The sequence below is a fragment of the Rhea pennata genome, chromosome 5 (assembly GCF_028389875.1).
Source record: "Rhea pennata isolate bPtePen1 chromosome 5, bPtePen1.pri, whole genome shotgun sequence".
Classification (NCBI taxonomy): domain Eukaryota; kingdom Metazoa; phylum Chordata; class Aves; order Rheiformes; family Rheidae; genus Rhea; species Rhea pennata.
This window is the reverse complement of record NC_084667.1, coordinates 26,181,746-26,200,567: the sequence shown is the minus strand read 5'-3', so window position 1 is coordinate 26,200,567 and position 18,822 is coordinate 26,181,746. Positions and strand designations below refer to the sequence as shown.

Below are 18,822 nucleotides of genomic sequence, written 5' to 3'. Positions count from 1 at the left end.
TCGGTGAGACTTAGAGTTACATGGCAGAATGATAGGAAAACAAATAATTAGTTCATTTTTAGGAAAAATAGAGCTCAGTAAGAAAAAAGATTCAGGAATTCAGGAAGAAAATAAAAAGCAGAGCACAGTCCGTAGCCGAACTTGTTAAAATCTGGACTTGGCAGAAATTCAGAGTGTTTCTCATAAGGTAACTAGCTGGTGTCCTACATGAAAATGATTTGCAATTGCCCTCCAGTTCTGGAGGAAAAGGGCTTACATTCCACTTGGCACTTTGTAGTCTCAAAGAAGCAAAGGTACTGAATACTCTAAAAAGGAGCTATCTTCTGCTTGCCAGAGATGCTGAGAATAAAAATAATAATGTTTGAGGGATGCAATCATTGATTTTTCATATTGTAAAAACTCAATGTAAGATAGTTATTGAAATTATATATCAATATAATATCATTGATGATAATATCAATGATATATATCAATACATATCATTGAATGATATATCAAACAACATATACAAGCTGTGTGAACAACACTTTCTGGCCATTGGCCTGAATGTGGTACACCACTTTATCTTAGGAATTAGTCTAATGTATCAGAAATTATGTTGATTATTTAAATAGAAGGGTCTCCTGCAGTACAACATTTAATGAATTTTGCCTATCAAAGTTCCAAGGGAGAATCCTGTCTCTAGCTTCTGCTGCATCAGCACTAATCTACGAACAGTTAATAACCGTCAAATATTACTTTAGGCAGAAAGATGCTCTTGTGCATAAAGCGATGGAGCTAACTAACTATCTTGAAATAGTAGCATAGTAATAAGAACTTTTACATACATAAATATCCAGGATAGCAGCAAAGTTTCTGGCTAGATCTCAGCTTAGCAAAAATCTAATGAGCCTGCACTGTGGTGACTTCTGACACGAAGTACAGCTGCCTCCTTGAAATTATATTATTCAGCAGCAAGCTCTCATTGAGACTCCGACAGCCCTTTTTGGGCCGAGTCCACATATTGTTTAAGCCCTTTAAGCAGATGTGAAGAGACTGCAGATCTGCCAAAGGAGAGCGTATATTTTCCTTTTCTCTGTGAGCTATGACTGGTTTTTGGCTGACAATTCTGATTTCTCATATGCCCTGCCAGCAATGCTTAACACAGTAGAAGGAAAGCAGGAAAGATGGCAGTTTCACGTCTCTTATTTCCTTCCTACCCCAAAGAGGGGGAAATTGTGTGAAAGAAGAAAAATGTAGTGACAGATATTTGCAGTGATTATCTTATTCAAGAACATTACAGAGTGTCCAAACTGAGCAATCCCTTGTTATACTCCCTCCACAAAAGCATCAAAAAATAACTGCAATTTTGAAACACCACATAGAAAGTGTTTGTGGCATAGCCAACTATCAAAGCCCAATACTGGTTTTACACTCATGTAATGCTGTTATTTGTTCTGAAACATCCCCAAACTAAATGCCGGCCTGAGGGCTGCTGGCTCTAACTCCCACAGAGCCTGCCCACCTACAGGAACTCTTCCCTCTCCATCTCCGCCGTTGCCAGGGGAAACACTCCCACTGGAAAGGGTCATAAATAGGCAGCCAGGAAACTTGGGAAACCTACCCACAGTTTGGGGACTGACCGTCCTCCCTCAGTGTTTTTAATTGACTCTTGAAAACAAAAAAGTAGGTTTAGTTTTAGGTTTCCCCGTAAACAGTCTCAGCTCTGCTGTTCCATTCACTACATTCAATATTCTAAGGAAAAGAATAGTTCAGACTGATAAAATGAAGTATATCCTCCTCAGTGATTATCTTTTCCTAAACTCAGTCAAGGCTGGTGTTGTCACTTAAGAGTAAAAGTAAGCATTCTTTACTCAGATCTGTCATTTCTCTCTGCTAAAAAAGAAGAGCACTTTCTTTTAATTATATGCTGGCATGACAAAATAAAAATCCACAGAACTAAATTGCTGTCAGAAAGAAAAGGTTTACTTTCACAACTATCTTTCTCACATGCACTGATGCAAAAACAAATGTTTCAGTCAGCTACCAGAAAGCTTCCTGTTAACGTGCATCTCTAGGTAGCATTTGTTGCCTGGCAAGATGGGAGCATCATGGCTCATCATGTTGCACATGCAAAGCATTTCAAGCACCAGAACAGCCTGTGGAAGCAGTAGTTGCTTTGTTAGATGAATCTGGCCACCAGTCTCTTAATTCTGCTGGAAAAGCTAGATTAAGAGCTAGCGATCCTCTCTATCTCTTTTCATTCACTGATTTCTAAGTGCTTTATAAAGGTGGATAAGCAACAGGATTCCTATCAGACCTACACGCTCCTCAACTCCTTCCTCGCTTCTACACATACGGAGTTTCATGTATATACACATGTAACAACTTTACTGAATTTCTATATACAGATCAAAATACATTTATTTAATTCTCCTTTCACTATTACTTTCCCCAGTATCACTCAGTCATTCCTCTGCTCTCAAATGTACCTTGCAGTAATTAAATATTTCAGGAAACACTGACACAACAACCACAGAAGACTGAGTTTCTATTCTTGTCCGTGCTAGAAAGAAAAGGAACTGGGAAACATGCCCTGGCCTGTACAAGCATAGTAGGGCACATTAGAAACAAAACAAAAGAAAACAACCCCAAACATCCCCACTCCTCTTCATGTAAATAGAAACCCATACATGGGCACGGATGTATGTTGAACATTGGCTATATTCGACACAGACTTGAATAAGGAAACTGTCTAAAGGCAAAGCTGTACATTCAGCTCAGCCAAGATAAACAGAGCAGGGTAAATTATAAACAGTGGTCTCCTTGTGACAGATCCAGATGTTGTTCTCAAAGAAAAATCAAAATTAAACTTATCACTGTAGGTGTATTCACTTGGAAACCATGGGAAGTTTCTGATTGTTCTCATAATTATGAGAAACATCATTATTATGGTGCAAGATCTCTACTCCCAACTTTTACAATGATTTTACAGCTGGGTTTTACGAGTTTCCCCAGAAAAATTACTATTTATATTGAAATCAGTACTTTCCTTTTGACTTAAGACTCCATGTTCTGTCCAGTAGACTAGTTTCCAAGCAAGAAAAATAAAGATTGATTTCATGTGACTTTTTAAAATGTTTCACAAACTCTTATCCAACATTACAGTTGACTTCACATACAATCCAGAAACCAGGAAAAAGCCTAACACAAGCTGTTTCATAAGGCAAAAGGTATTCTTTGTATTTTCAGCTCATGGTTCTAAGTTTAACATTTTTACTTTACATTCATAAAGTTTAGAAAAAGCCTTACAATTTTCAACCCTTTGATAATCTTTATAATCCTGGGATTTGAAGGGTTTTTTTTTTCCTCAAATTAGTTTTATTACTCATTTGCACTATTTCCTAAATGTATTTATGTCATATATAAATGTATATATACGTCATATATAAGACATACCAAATTCTCTTTCCCTCAGAAGGATATACGCACTAATTTAACTTCTTTATTTAAAATATACCTTCCTTAATACACATCCTGATCAAAATGTACTTTTCTGGAAGAAATAATATGTTGCTCCCAGTGTTCATACACCACCTCTGACTATTTGGATAAAAATGTCTCATAAATTTAATTTTAGGATATTGACAGAACTTGGTGGATATTTCAGAACTCAAGTAATGGTCACGACTCAGGGACATATGTAGCCTCATTATTAGAGATAAATCCACAGAAAGCTAAATGCATTTTCACATTGTTCTCACATACATGTGAAAATTAGACCCTCTATGTTACAAATGCATCGTTTGGACACAATTTAACCTCTTTTTGGTTTCCAAGGGAAAGGGTAATTTGGGCACTAACCCATGGCTAGAGAACTAGCCTCAGCTCCCTCTCTAGCATCCCCTTCTCTGCTCTTGGGTAAAACGTTCATTTCTCTGTGTCTCAGCCACTTCTCTGGAAAGGATGGGACTAGCAGTATTTCTCTACTTCACAGTACGATGTTAATATTCAAGACTTAAAAGAACTTTGATGCTATGGTTGCAGGGGGCCTCGTATTAGCATGGCTATCATAAATATCAAAAAAAGCACAGATTCTAGAGATACGCACAGTGCCCACCTGGCTCTTATTGTACACGCACAGTGTTAAATCCCTGTAGAAATTTAATTATCTTTTTCCAAAAACATATCCGCAGCTGCACTCACAACATGCCAAATAGGAGTGGAAATGCATGCAGCAAGCACCCCCGAGAAAGCTCCAACTCGTGGCGCCCCAACTTCTAATCACATCAAAGAGCACGTAAAGGCTCCTTGTATTCAGAGCGGCTTCAGGCAACCCCGTGCGACTCAGAAGTCCTGCCAAGCTAATCCAGGCTTTCTGCTTTAAGCGCTAGCAGGGGCTGTGCGTGGCCCCCTCTCGAAGGGGGCTGCCGCCAGCACGGGCCACGGCCCCTCCACTTGCAGCTTCGGTTCCCGGGAGTTCAGCGAGGGAAGAGGTCGCACAACGCGACAACTCGCAGCATTTGCCACCCAGCGTATTTCTAAACAAACAAGCAGCCACGGTTTAAGGAGGCAGAGGCGAGTGTAAGGTCTCTAGAAATTTTCCTACTTCATTTTGAAATACAGCTTTTCAAATTTTTTCTTTTTTTCCATTCAAAAGAAAAACTCTTCTGTGGGGAAAAAACGTAAAGGTTCATTTCTCTGAAAAACACTTACAGAAATATTCATTGTTTCCTGATCAGCTTTTCAGGATCAGCCCTTAAGAGTATTTGAAAAGCTGAAGTGGGTAATTTGTGCCCGAGACTGGTCCTAAATTACGACTTGTTAAACAATAACAACATGTTCAACTTTGCGTAACTTATATCAACAGAGTATCCTGCCACTGGAGAATCATTAATTTGGGATACAAATGAAACCATTCGTTGGTCTCAACAGACACTTAACTGGATGTTAGCACGTAACACACTAACTCTACATTATTGGCACTAAATCTCTGCTTAAGGAAAACTGAAGATAGGAACAGTTGGACAGAAACCATGGCTGTGCTCAGTAAATAAGTAACGAGGGGTGTAGCAAGTCCCATGAGCATTTCATTTCCACATTCCCTGGCTGCTCAGAGAGACCCTTGTCTTTTTTGGGCTCCCAGACTGAAAGTTATGTTGCCAGTGTACTGTTGTGATTAAGTATAAAATGTGATCAATGTCTAGTCCACCTACTGAACACGGCCCTTCCCAGAACACCCTGGAATTGTATATAAACCAGTATTTTTGAAAGAGTATAGATGTCTAAAAGGAGAGATGATATTTAAATCACTCATTACAGTAAGCAGCAGCTCGTGTGTAGTGCTGCATTTCCTCCAATATCAGCTATAGCGTTCAAAACCTTGTATATCAAATTTAACTTGAATTTGCAGCAGTAATTCAGAATTTAATGAACTCACATAGCAGAGATTTCTCAGAAGAAAGTTTTGTACTGACTATTGTTGTGCTTTATTTTCCTATTAAATGATTAACTATAAAAATAAAATAGAGTGATCAAAGACTTATTTTAAATGGTACAAATAAATTGCTGTTTCTGGGTTCTTAAAAGTGAGATCTCTGCAGATCAGCAAATGATCTCATTATGTTTTTCAAATATGTATGATCAAAAAAAAGTAATGGTCATTTCATAGCCATGTTATTTGAAGGAGGTCTTGAGGTGTAGCCATACCCAGCTGTTCTTTTCTACGAAAATCCACAGGAAGGGAGCTACAGCAAAAGCCTGATACCAGACCTAATGCACTGTCTCCTTCTTAGTTGATGTCCGTATGTCCTGAGGGCCATAGCTTCACCTCTTCCTAATTGACTTATTTTGGTGGCTGGAGGGACAATACCACCCATGTGCTCCCTTCTTCTTTTCACCTGGATCCTGGATAACATCTCACAATTTAGTGCAGATAGATAGGAAATATATCAAAATAATTCTACTTAAAAAGCTAAGGAGTAAAATGTTCTGGATATATTACCTTCACAGAATAATCAATTAAAATACCCGTTCCCACAAATTTATAGCTCATCACCAAAGGCTTGAAATTAAAAAGTCATAAAGAAGCACATGGACAAAAAGTTTTTCTCAAGCCCCTAACATCCTTTGTAAAAGGATGCTTAGTTCTATGGGTTCTACAGAAAGAAACACAGGCGTAGGCACCAGAGCAAACTGCCGCACAAACAGCTTCAATCCTTACATCACAAACCCGACAGAAAAATTTGTCGCATTCTTGATAGTATCAAGTGTCATGATATATTTCCCTGTATTGTTTTTAAACATGTAGAGGCAGAGGGGTTTCTGCTGAGAACGCAAAGTGACAGCACATGACTCAGAAATGGGAATTGAACTAAGTAAACCTGATCAGATAACTTTTGCTCCGTAGCAATGCTTTAAACTTGGGTTACTTTGATCCTCCTATTTCGGAAGTCTACAAAGTTGTTCTAGTAGTGAGGGTTCAGAAAAATGAGGAATGAATTTCCCCAAAAGATGAAGAATAATCAAGAGTTTAATTTTTACTTCCGCATGGCCTCAAATTAAATTCTTAATTCTTTTTTTCTTTTGTGCCTTCTTTGAGAAGGTTTGGGTAATGCTAAAGATGTACCCTGAATAAAAACCACAATCGATCCCTGAGAGATGCCATGCAAAATTTAACCTAAGCACAATTTTTGCCCATGGCACCAAATTTAACAACAGCACAAGCAATCTCCCTAAAGTTCAGACAATCTGTTGTACCTAGTATGGCCTGATAAAGAATGCTGTCTTCTATATTACATATATCCCAATATGTAGGCACAGTAAGGAAGTTAAAGATACCGTCATCTGTAATTTCACATTTTTCCTCATGTAAGCACAACATAATAAAGAGCTGTATCTTTGCAATGTATTATATAAAGGGTAAATTTATGTAAAAAATTTACATAAATAATAGGAAAGGTAAAAGAAAGTTATTCATCCATTCTTTGGTAATATCAAAATATGCAAGTGAAAGATATCTACAAATATAAACAGAAATCTCCACATACTTGTGGAATTACCCTGTCTCCTTTATGCAATAGCTCTGTTTCCTGTATTTAATCCATGTAGAGGCTAGCAACTTAGGTAATCAAAAAGTGATACTGCAGCATAAGTGAACAGTGAGATCAATGAACAAATTGAATCCAGTAATGTCTTTACAGTGAAGCTCACGTGTCCCAGTTTTTCTTAATAATTACTTTTAAAGTTAGCTCCCTGCTGCTCTTTATTGACTCTTGTTCTTTCAGAGTCAGATGACATCTAAGTTTCCGCACCACAGTTTAGGGCAGAGAATTAGAGTACACCAGGAGGGACTGCGAGGATGACAGACTGCCGCCGTCGTGTCTCAGCAGGCACGACGGACACCCACCAAACAGGCAGAACACAGGCACGTACTGCCTCCTCTCCATCCCTGCAGGCAGCGGTTCTGGGACTCTTTCCCTCCCGAAGTGAGACAATGTCTGTTAGCTTTAGGGGTACTTTACAGTGCCTTGTGGCAGGGGGATGTACATGTTGGTCTCTCCTAGTCCTGTCTAGCTCTATTTATCATGTTATTTCCTATGTAGGATGATGGGGGGGCAGGGGAGGGTTCTGTCTGTGATTTTATTTAGACTGCAAACTCTGCAAAAGAGAATCCATTACCCCACAGCACCCATCTCACTGATAATAATATATAAATGGTAAGCATAATAGGTTAATAACAGTCCGGATCCGTGGAAAGAATTGAGGTAGCAAAATGAATCTTAACCAAGAGCAAAATTCATCATGAGGCAAGGAAAGAAAGACATCTAAGTACACACAGCCTGGCAGAACATCTCTGTAGTAAATCATTCTTTCTAAAAGGCAACATGCAGAAGCTGAGCTGTGATTTTTATAATGGAGTGGAGGAAGGAAGGAGCATCTTACAAGATTTCCAGCAGAGGGCTGAGGCTCATACATGAGCAACAGAAACATAGCAAGTTAAAAAAAATGTAGTTCTAGACATTCCTAAGCCCGCGATTTGGCCAAGTGTCTCCACACGCAATCCAAGGAGTTAAGCCGGTGCCTACCACTGTACAGTTTGGCATGGCTCCAGGTAGCATCTTCCTTCACACTAGCATTCAGCTGTGAGGACACATACTACAGGTCGGAGCCAAAAGATGCCCATTTGTTACTACAGTAACATTCAACAGATTAAAATGCAAAACCTACCCTGACGGTAAGATATGGACTCCCTAAGTAAAGTAGAGGAAAAGGCTTAGCAGAAGACACAAAAGTTCCCTCTACTATATTTCTCAGAACAACCTTGGAGAAGTTCTGTTTGAAAATACATGACTATTTTTAACTACCACGATATGTTTCCAAAAATCCTACACCAGGAATCTGCAGAGGAAAAAAATGCTTGTGATGCTTTTGATCTTTTCTGCAGAGCTATTTCCCTGAATTAGCAGCACATTGCTGGGCAACAGAATCCTTGACTTTGAGAAACAGGTGGCCTAACGGCCAGACTTCAGCCTCCGTCAATCCACGGGGGGTTGGAGGAACAGCCTCTACAAATTTATTGCAGCCAGCCATGGCAACGTTTAGACAACACTGGATGTATAAAAAACGACTGTGTTTAGAAGAGCAGGTTTAAGCAGATGCCAATTCCCCAAGAACAAAGATAGAACAGAGACTAAGCAGAAGGCCTGCTGATATTGCTGGAGCCTAACTGCTATTTTTAATTCCTCAAATCATTTAATTCTCACATAATGAAATGTAGCTGCTCCTAAGAGAAATGGGTTATAACAGGGACAAATGCGAGTAATATGGGGCAATATGTTTAGTAGTAATCAGGAAACATCTAAAAGCATGTCACAGTGATCCTTGGAGTTAACTGAAGAACTCCACAGTGTGCCCAGGTCAATCTTCCTGTACTAGATGAACAGCAGCTCTGGTGCAACTGGTGGGAGACTGAGAAGATAGAAATGGAAGTTTCTAAAACTGACAACAATTTCCATGACAAAAATACAAGAAGCTACGAATATTTAAACTCTACTTTTTACAGCAGTCACCTTTAGCTATTTGTACCGTAGTACAGTAGCCGTTCACTCTCCTGGTGGATATCATACACACTCAGTCAGCTCCTCGGCTGATGTAGAGAGTGGCCTTTCACATTATTCCTGCCAGTCCTCATTTATGCCTATTCATCTACACTCTTTAAGTAAGGGCCATATCACACCAGCATTCATATTTATGTCAATTAATGGATGTGTACTTTTAGTGACTTTTAACTGTGTGTAAAAAAGGACACAGCAATACGTATAAGCATATACCATATATATAAATAATAAAGACTTTAGCATCTGTCATAAAAAGGGTTAAGCCCTTTTTTCTGCTCTTTTCTCCAAAAAAAATATATCCATGTAGTGGGGGCTGGAGCTGGCAAGGGTCACATTAAGGACGGAAGCGAACAACCAGCTTTAACACTTAATTAAAACTTCCTGTGCTGCTCACTTTAAAAACAGGGGCCCTGCTAGGCTGAGGAATTTTTATACAAACTGTTCTTTGACTTGGGTGCCCAGAATACACTACCGAACATTTCCAGAATACAAGAAATCAGTCAAATAATAAAATAAAAAAGTCCAGTTGCCATCACAGGAATAAGGTTTCCTTGCAAATGATGTGAACTTACAGAAAACAAGAGCCTTTGTCTTGACTTTTATAAAGTTCTTGGGAAGAAATGGCCCATGCTGCTATAAAAGAGTCTTTACATTTGCAAGATGGATCAACAGTAGCAGAAAAGACAGCATTATTTTACCAGTACAGCTTGGTATCTGCATCAGGAAGGGGCAATTCTTGAAAAACTTTCAGGTGAACCAACAGAAAAGATAAAAACCTCCTCTCTGTTCCGTGATAGTTTCACCACACAGATGCTTAAATACATAAAAGTGATCACTCTTAAAAACAATAAAAAACAACCACAGACACCACAGGAGAACCACAGTTATTTCCTACTCTATTTATAGGAGAGAATTGTGGTCTTGGTCGAGCCTACATTCCTTTCTGTTTCTCCAATTTCTTGTCTTGAATGTCCCACAGCTTTCTCAGGCTTCGTCTGGAAAGATGTGAGAGCCTGTTTTATCTACCTACAGATTTCCCCACCTTTTTCCCTTCATCACTGACAAGTTTGCTATCACTCCACTCCACTTCTCCAGCTTTGTTACTTAACATTTTAGTTCTCTCTAGAGTACTGCAGAACTTCAACTTTTTTATTTTCAACCCTGGAAAAAATCAACTTTCTTTTCTCATACTTTTTCTTAAATATATCCAGATGTTCCTTATCTCTTTCCACTGCCACATTCAGTATTTCTTGGCTTTGTGCTCAAAGTGGAAGAAAAACTCTACCCTTCCTACATGACACAATGCTTTCTGCTTCTTTCACCCACTTTTACAGTCAACTGTCCTCTGTATCTGCCAATATATCCCTTCATTACCAAATATCTCCCCTCTTTGTCCTCAAGTCTATGTTTTAAAAATTAACTTCTTTGCTCAGCTCTCTCTCCATTCACTTCCAACAGTTACGGTTCTTCTCTTTTCTTCACTTTTCCCTTCACATTAATGGCCAGGTCTTTCTAATGCCATATCTTTTGCATGTTTCTTTTATCATCTAAACTTCGGTTTTATCTCATCTGTTACGATTTATCAGTTGCATGCATGTAACCACATGAAGCCCAAGAGTCTCTAAGAAGGCTTAGAGCTAGAGCAGGTATCTACAGCAGGATCAGAGTATGAACTAACCAAGAAGGAACCTCTCTCTCTCTTTTTTTTTTTTTCACTCTCTTTGCAGGGCTAGAACAGGACACATTAATATGCAACATAAAATGGCCAGATACCATACTATGTTAAAATGTTGTAAATAAAACTTTCTTTAAAACCGTGAGTGTTGTATATAACATACTTCCCACAGACAGAAAAGGGCCCTTAAGGAGTGTGATTTCTACAGGCTGCCATTAAAGCCAGACTTGATAGCTGCATATTACAATTAACTGAGGTACTCTACTTCTTTCGGTTACTTTATAAATACAAGTAACACGAACTCCTTTGCAGTAGGTATTATTCAGCACTCACTGAAATATCCACATTAACAGGAATAACCTACACTAGTTACAAGATAAGGTACTAAACTGTATCTCCCGTATAGTCCAACTTGATGATGTATGAATGAATGACGAATGTAGAGCTCTAATATCATCCCCAGAAAAACATGAAAACTGACTGTTAGAAAGAAAAAGATTCCCTCCCTTTTTTTTTCAACCAAGTAGTATTAACAGAAAGATACTCCTACTCATGATTATATACATCTACCTTTTTCCAAAAATGGGTAGAAGAGGAATGTGGTTTTGTTTTAATCTCTTTCTCCCACTTCTCAAGAAGTGAACCAGTATTTTCTTATGTTTCATTCTACAAAGCAAAATGCATCTGTGGTGACAGTCTCCAAACTTTCTTTGCTGCAGAATCTATACTCCATACTACTACATCCTCAGTTAACCGCAGAATTTTCTGTGTGCCAGCTGGAACTAATCATCACAATTATAGACTTCTGTTTAGAGAAATATCTACAGTACAAAAATATACAAGATTGGGAAAAAAAATAGAGTTCTTATGCAGAGGGAAGAAAATATAGAGTAGTCTATAAAAGATTATATAAAAAACAGCCAATTCTTGTTATCTGAAGCAAAGGAAGACTGGAACACTCCCAACAGCACAGAAATACAGACAACATGAATACAAGGCACAGATTCTCACTGAACTGACTTTTCACGGAGCCAATGTGGGACTTCCGTCACATCACTTCCAGCACTGAGACTAGGTTGACAAGCCTTGATGGTCCCAAGTGGTTCTATAGTACTGAACTTGATTTGACAAGGCTTATTAGCACTGGCTCTGAGCCTGTTAGACCCAAACTATATCTAATGCTCAACTTGGGCAAATCTGCATCACGGTCTAGTCTGCAGCAATGGGCACAACAATGCCCTGATCTGGCTCTGCATTCAGCTCTCTAAGGTTTGGTGAGTTTCATTGGCTTATGACTGTACCACATCGAAGCAACTATACTTGCTTCAACAAAGTCGTAAGGGCCTTGGGAAGATACATAGATTCCCCTTGGGTTTTCAAGAGGATACATCTGGCTGGACCAGAGTTGGCACATTATACAATCCAACTCATGGGTCTCTCTGCCCATGGCACAGTGAACCTACAAACTAGATAAACTGGCCAGATGGCAGAGCTGATGGTAGACTTCCCACTATGCTGTATTTCTGTTTATTGAGCAAAGTTAAATATTCATTTAAGTTACCATTTTTTATATATACTCAGCTGTAACATCCTATTTACAGAGAGTACAATATAGATACACACTTCTGTAACTGAATGATTAATATGAAAAAATAAGACTAAACATGTTCTACCTGGTCCAACAACATGTGTTCAAACTGACTGGATACAAGACCCTTGCCTCCTGCCATACCTCTGTAGTATAAGCATGAAACACAAACACCAACTGCTACATCCTGGGGAGCCTTTCCTTAGGAGGAAAGTACATCAAAATCTAAAGGATGGACACTGCAGAATCTAAATGAACAGCCTAACTTACATCCTTTTCCTGGAACGCAGGAAACTTGGAGAAGAGTTGTCTCCTCATACACTGTGAGCAACCAAGTGCACACAACGTTTATGAAGATTCTTAAGTTCTTATCTCAGAATTCTTTACTGTGAGGCAACAAAAAGCTCCGAAAGCCTGAGCAGTTCAGCAAAGTAAACTATAAGCATAACCCTTGTGTTTCTCAGGGTGAGAACACCATCGAGGATGGCCTGGCTTTGACTGATACACTTAAGTCTCATGACTAGGGTGATATAGAACTGCCAGGTTTACTCACCCTACCCTCCTGAATGAGCAGTAAGAATAAACCTAAAAGCTTGGAGGAGGGAGTGAGAAGCAAACACTTCTTTCCAACACCTCACAATTCCTGATGTAGCACATGCCCTCTTTGCTTTTATAACCTGATCTGACTTCTATAAACAAGCTACAGTGTGGCATCTGACTGTATACAACAGAACAGCTCTGTTCCTTCCTGGAGAATAATGACTTACACTGAACTTTTAGCTATAATATTAAGGAATTTGTCCAGTCCTGAATGAAATTCAGTTCTTATGATACATTTGTGGAACACTGAATTATAGTAATTGTCAACATTTCCTCAATTATTTATATGCTAGACAGCTGCTGTGGCTACAGTAAGAATAGCAACCAATCTCTTCAAAGCAGTAAAAAGTAGCAATAGTAAAAAAGCAGCAAAAAATAGCATAAGTAACAATAAATCTGTTTAGATGGCTTTCTTTTTAAGGAGTGCTTTCTCCATGGATCTAAGGGAGATTGATAACTTCCAAGAAAAAACAAAATGCCAAAACAGAACAACAGAGCACAGTGCTGTTTCTGACTTAAGATGGCAAGCTCATCAAATCTGTAATCCTTCATTCAACTACATCAATAGCCATATCCAAGCTATAGACCCGGAGGTGGGGGCAGCTGGGAGAAGCTGTAAAAATGAAAAATAACAGAATAGCTTCACATACAGAAAAGATATTAAAATATCTGAAATTGAGCATTTGGAATGCAAAGGGGAGATTCTGGAATTTATACTGTAAAATTAGTTTTTTCTCAAGATAAAAAAGGAAATAGCCTCATTTGAAATGCCATAAATTTTAAAACACTTCTGTTTCTTACCACTCACCTTTCTCAGTGAAGTTCTGTCTATAGTTTTATCCTCACCAATACTTAATAGCAGACATACTCTTGATGAATGGTATGCTTTTATTTTAAAAACACTGAATTTTGGTCTTCAGTTTCAAATATTACACATCAGAAAGATACAAATTAAATCAGTCAAAAAGAAGACGCACATTTCAAACACATCTTTAAGTCTGCAATTTGGATTTCTTTTTCTTTATTGAGTGAATTGAGTGGTCTTTAGACCACTTTTTCTTTCTTTTCAAAAGATAAAGGAATCTTAATACACTTTAGAAGTATATATATAATTTTCCCTTTGTGATATTATTGTTTGGATAAAAGAACAACATTTTAGCTGAATATATACTTGTTTACCTATGCAATATTTCAGAAATATAAAACACCAAAGTAAGAATAGGTGCCACTGTGAATACATGATTAAATGATAAGGCCTAATTCAACTCCTGTGGAGCACAATGGGGCAAGAACTGTAGTGTTAATGTTCGCCTTCAAATTATACCTTTGCCTTCACTAGTGTGAGAAACTACACTGAAAACTGTTTTTAACAGTCTCACGTAGACATTTAAGTTATGCATACTAAATATTCAACCGCACATCCACAAACAATAGACCACTTTGCTACTTACCATTTGAGATCTATTTTTTGGGCAGCCATTGATGTCTTCAATCTTTTCATTTGCTGAAAAGCAAATATAAAAAGTAAAGTAAAAACTATATCAAGGACATTTATGCTAACTACTTCCACAGCACTTGCTGCTAGCTAAATAAAGGAGTTTAAGACTGTGGTTGTCCAATGAAAGTGAATGTGTGAAACACTGAGACCCACCAAGAAAAGCAGCTGGACTTTCTAGTGGGTCATGCCTCCAGAGACAGCTGGAGTCAGAAAACAACTGGTCTGACAACATCTCGTACAGTGACGGGTAACTCCTTTAAACCACAAAAAAGATTTAAACTCCGGAAACCGCATCACTGCTGGGCAGGAAAGCAGGCCCTACGTATGCAGAGATGCTTGCATGTCAAGTTGATTCATCTGTAGAGTGAATACAGATTTTAAAGTGAGGTAGGCAACCTGTGAACAACTCTAATATAAGCACAAACTGTGAGACTTCTTTTCAAGCTTCATAATCACGGCTCACCTGCAACACAACTTGCAGAAAAATAGAGTTTTGATCTTTAAAGTTCCAAGTGAAATCAGTAAATTGTTGAGGTGATTAAACGTCTGCCTTGGAGCCTGAATTTGCTTAGTTTCACCTTTCAGTACTGGACTCTGAAATAACTTCTGTGTGCTAGACTGAACAACCAGGTTCAATCAAATTTGTTTTTTTCACTGCAATAAAGGTACCTCATTCGATCAGTTGAACAGATTTGCATCCTGTTGATACAAGACACATTTTCTACCTGTCACGCATTTTCCAGGCAACAATCAGAACTTCACCTAATTTTATGTCATTTTTCAGTTAAGAATATCAAATTTGGCACAGTATTCCAATAACAATCATAATGTCAAACACAAGTAATATAACTTCTTTACTCCTGCCTGGTATTCCCCTCTTTATACATAAACATGTCACAGTACTTCCTTATGCAACTGTAATGCATCAGGAATTGATGTTAATCTGAAAAAGACATTGCAAATCAATCAGCTGCACTGCTCCCCAGATTAATCTATCATATTCCATACACAAAAAAGCACACATTTCTTCCTAGAAGTGTGACCTCAGATTTGGTCATACAGAAATGTAAATGATTTTCCTATATCATGCTCTCAAATCCTGTGCTTCCAGATTTTATTAGTTACTGTCTCTCGGTTTTGCATCACACAATATCTTTATATAGTAAATTTGTCATAATTTCAAACACTGAAACTGTATTAGTTTGATAAAATCTTATTGCCATAAATTTGCACTGATCATAATTAACACTTGAAAGAAGGTTAATGAACTTCTGAATGAGCTCTCTCCTTTGTGCCAGATGTGTAGAGATATCCCTGTTGGCCAGGTCATTTTGTTTCTCCTTCTTAAAAACTAGTAGCTTTTCTTTCCTTTGTCCTCTAGAACTTCCAAAATGTTATATAGTGTATTTAAAATAATGTTAGCAAACCATAAAGCTTCTTACCTAGCTCTTTTTAAGCTCTCATAGACAAACTACCTAGAATTGTCTATTTAAAGATATCTCTGCTGCTTAACTTCTTTCCAAGTTTGTATGCAATACGGCATTTGACTTTTTCCTTATTTTTAGTGTGTAAATACAGAATTAGAAATATTTACTGAACTACTCTACATATATTAGGTACTGCTATATGTTTACAAGCTTGGAGTACAAGTTTGGTTCCAGAGCTGTACCAAAGGCTAACACTGAGGGGTGTACTGACAGTTTCTCTCATTCTCTTTCCTAAGCTGGATAGAAGAAACAAGGCAAATAACGAGTAGACACTGTGTTTTCATTGACAGGATCTGAATCAAAGTGCCGAGAGCAGTACCCAGAGTATTTTGGTTTTATTTCAGTAGAAGGCATATTGTGAAACTACAAGCCATAAATATATGAAAGCACTAGTGAAAAGGAATCTTTAGCATTAAAAGTTGCAGAGAGTTCTCTAAATCTACTTGCCAGTTGATAAAAGAACGATAAAGGAATATAATGCTAGGGAGTACTGCTAGGCTTGATCCCAGAGTCTGGCTTGAAATATAACTCTCTAAACTTTCCCTGCCAAGGTGATAATACGATTTTCATGTTTGCACATGAAAATTATACTGAGATAAGTCACCAAATGAACTTGAAATGGAACAGTTATCTGGAATAATCACACAAATGACCTTTAAAATTAGACCAAGGATCTACTATTGCTTAAGTCAATGCAATTAATCTCAATCAGAAGAGAAAGAGAAGCACATCCAGAATATTTAGATATACATGCAAGATTGACTATCTTCACAAACTCAAAGCATCTCGGCTAAAAAATGCACCGACCACCTGCCACAACACTGTATTGCTTGACCAACAAAACACTGACTTGCACCTTTTACTCTTTATGGGAACTACTTCTAGCTCATTGAATAAATAAAGATTTATCATTAACCCAGTGTTTGTATCCTTATTTACAATGAAACACTTTTTGTAGCTGATTTGATTTTGATTGTATCAGATCAACTAAAATAGTACACAAAATATTCTAGGCATCCAGATAATAATAAAAAAAATCCTACTGCACTGGGTTACAGTTTAATTTAGCATCGATTTTGAGTTTTGGAAATTGAAGAACTTAACATGGAACAGACTGACAATTTGATATTACAAACATAAGATGATGCACAGACCCAGTATATCTGAATTTATTAATTTAAATACAACTACTATATTTCTATGGGATTACTAAGGGATACATTTCTTATGTATTCTTTTACATCCTCATAAATTTTGAGCTGAAATAAACCTCATAGCTGAATGCTATGAATACATTTTTAATCGACTTGCAAAGAGAATAAACTGTCAACATATAACATTTCTATATTATATCTAGCAGTTTTAAAGTCTGAAAGGTAGATCTTCTGAAGTCAAATGCAGTAATATCTGGTTTCACATCTGTTTAGATTTGCTCCCTGTTTGGATGCTAGGGTGTAAGAACTACCTAGCTATTACTATTTCCTTTCCCTAAATACATATCTATTCCACAAGCTGAGCAGAAAGGACTATAATCACTGTATCTATATCATTATTATCTATACTGAATCTTCATTAAAAATCACACCTTTATTTTTCAGTTTACCCATCAATTTTGGAATTGAAATAGCAATACACATAAAATTGTATCACTAATAATTAAACTAGAACCAATTTTGGTGATTCTGAGTAATCTCTAGAAACTCCATTCACAATAAAAAGGAGGAAGTGTCTTCATAGCTGCTTTCACACACAACAGAAAGCTCAGCATAGAAAAGAAAAATCTCTTGCACTGCATTTAAAAACTTCTTTAGTATGCAGTCTTGTTCAGCATGCTGAACTAGGCTTCTAGGCTACCATTAAAATGGTTTCTATGTATAAAAGTTAACACCACTTCTCTGTCAATGAGATGCAGCATGCCTAAGGCACATCAGATAGAAACGACTTTCGCTCTCTGCTAATTTAGAGAATTAGGATGAGTATGTTTAAATATGAATCTTATTTAAAACATCATCTGGAAATGTAATCATTTACCTTATACTTTAACTTCTGAAAGTTGCGCCTTGTAGAGCTGATTTGAAATATTAGCAATAAGATAGCTCTGAAATGGCTATGAAAATGCAGTAAACAATAACTTTGAGTATTTCAGAGGAAGTATTTTGAATTTTGTAAGTGTTTTCACAGGTCAATACTCAAAACAACTATATTCAAATACTTGATAAAACTGATTTCACCTATTTTGATGGTGGTATTCTTACATCTGTTCCTACACAAAGTTTTTATACAACACTGATACACAGGGTAGCTGGGTGTATGTATGAAAGGAATAAGCTCCTAACTGTTCATGGGTTTTGCAAAATTTTCCCTTCTAAACGTGCATTAGTAAATAGATAGAGGATGAAACGTTTTTCACAGAGAATACCTGTCAATACACAACTAATTCATGGCCTATTTTCATACATCCGTAGCTACATGACTAGTCCACAGAAAACTACCGGGGTATATTGTTGCTCTACAATATGCAAAGAGGAAGATTTGTCGGATGTTTGCTGGTATAGCTCTAGTGGAGTCAACGGAACTAGGCCTCTTGATTTCATCCAAGTACGTGGCTTACGGATTTGTACCTTAAATCAAGCAACAAGCTTTTTTACAGCATCTCAAACACATATAAATATGCATACACTTCTGTGCTGTTACTTCACTGCTGTCTTCTTAATTTGCATCTCAAATATGTCAGTCTTGCTTCTAACAATAGTCATCCTAATTCCTATTAGCAGCCTTTCTGCTTCCATCAATCTCCACTGGCCCATGCATGTGTTTTGTGCCATCCCAAGTACCAGATGGATGAGCCTCTGAAGGAACTAATGAAGGCTCCAGGC

General features: G+C 37.6%; 1 protein-coding gene across 4 annotated transcripts in view; it reads right to left on the bottom strand.

The window, feature by feature from the left end:
* The window catches only part of NAV2 (neuron navigator 2), a 248,909-nt gene that overhangs the window by 159,234 nt on the left and 70,853 nt on the right, over window positions 1-18,822 (bottom strand). For all 4 annotated transcript variants that reach the window (XM_062575958.1, XM_062575960.1, XM_062575959.1 and 1 more), the window contains exon 3: window positions 14,413-14,465. In XM_062575958.1, coding sequence (XP_062431942.1) covers window positions 14,413-14,465 — 53 coding nt within the window. The remainder of the gene's footprint in view (window positions 1-14,412; window positions 14,466-18,822) is intronic.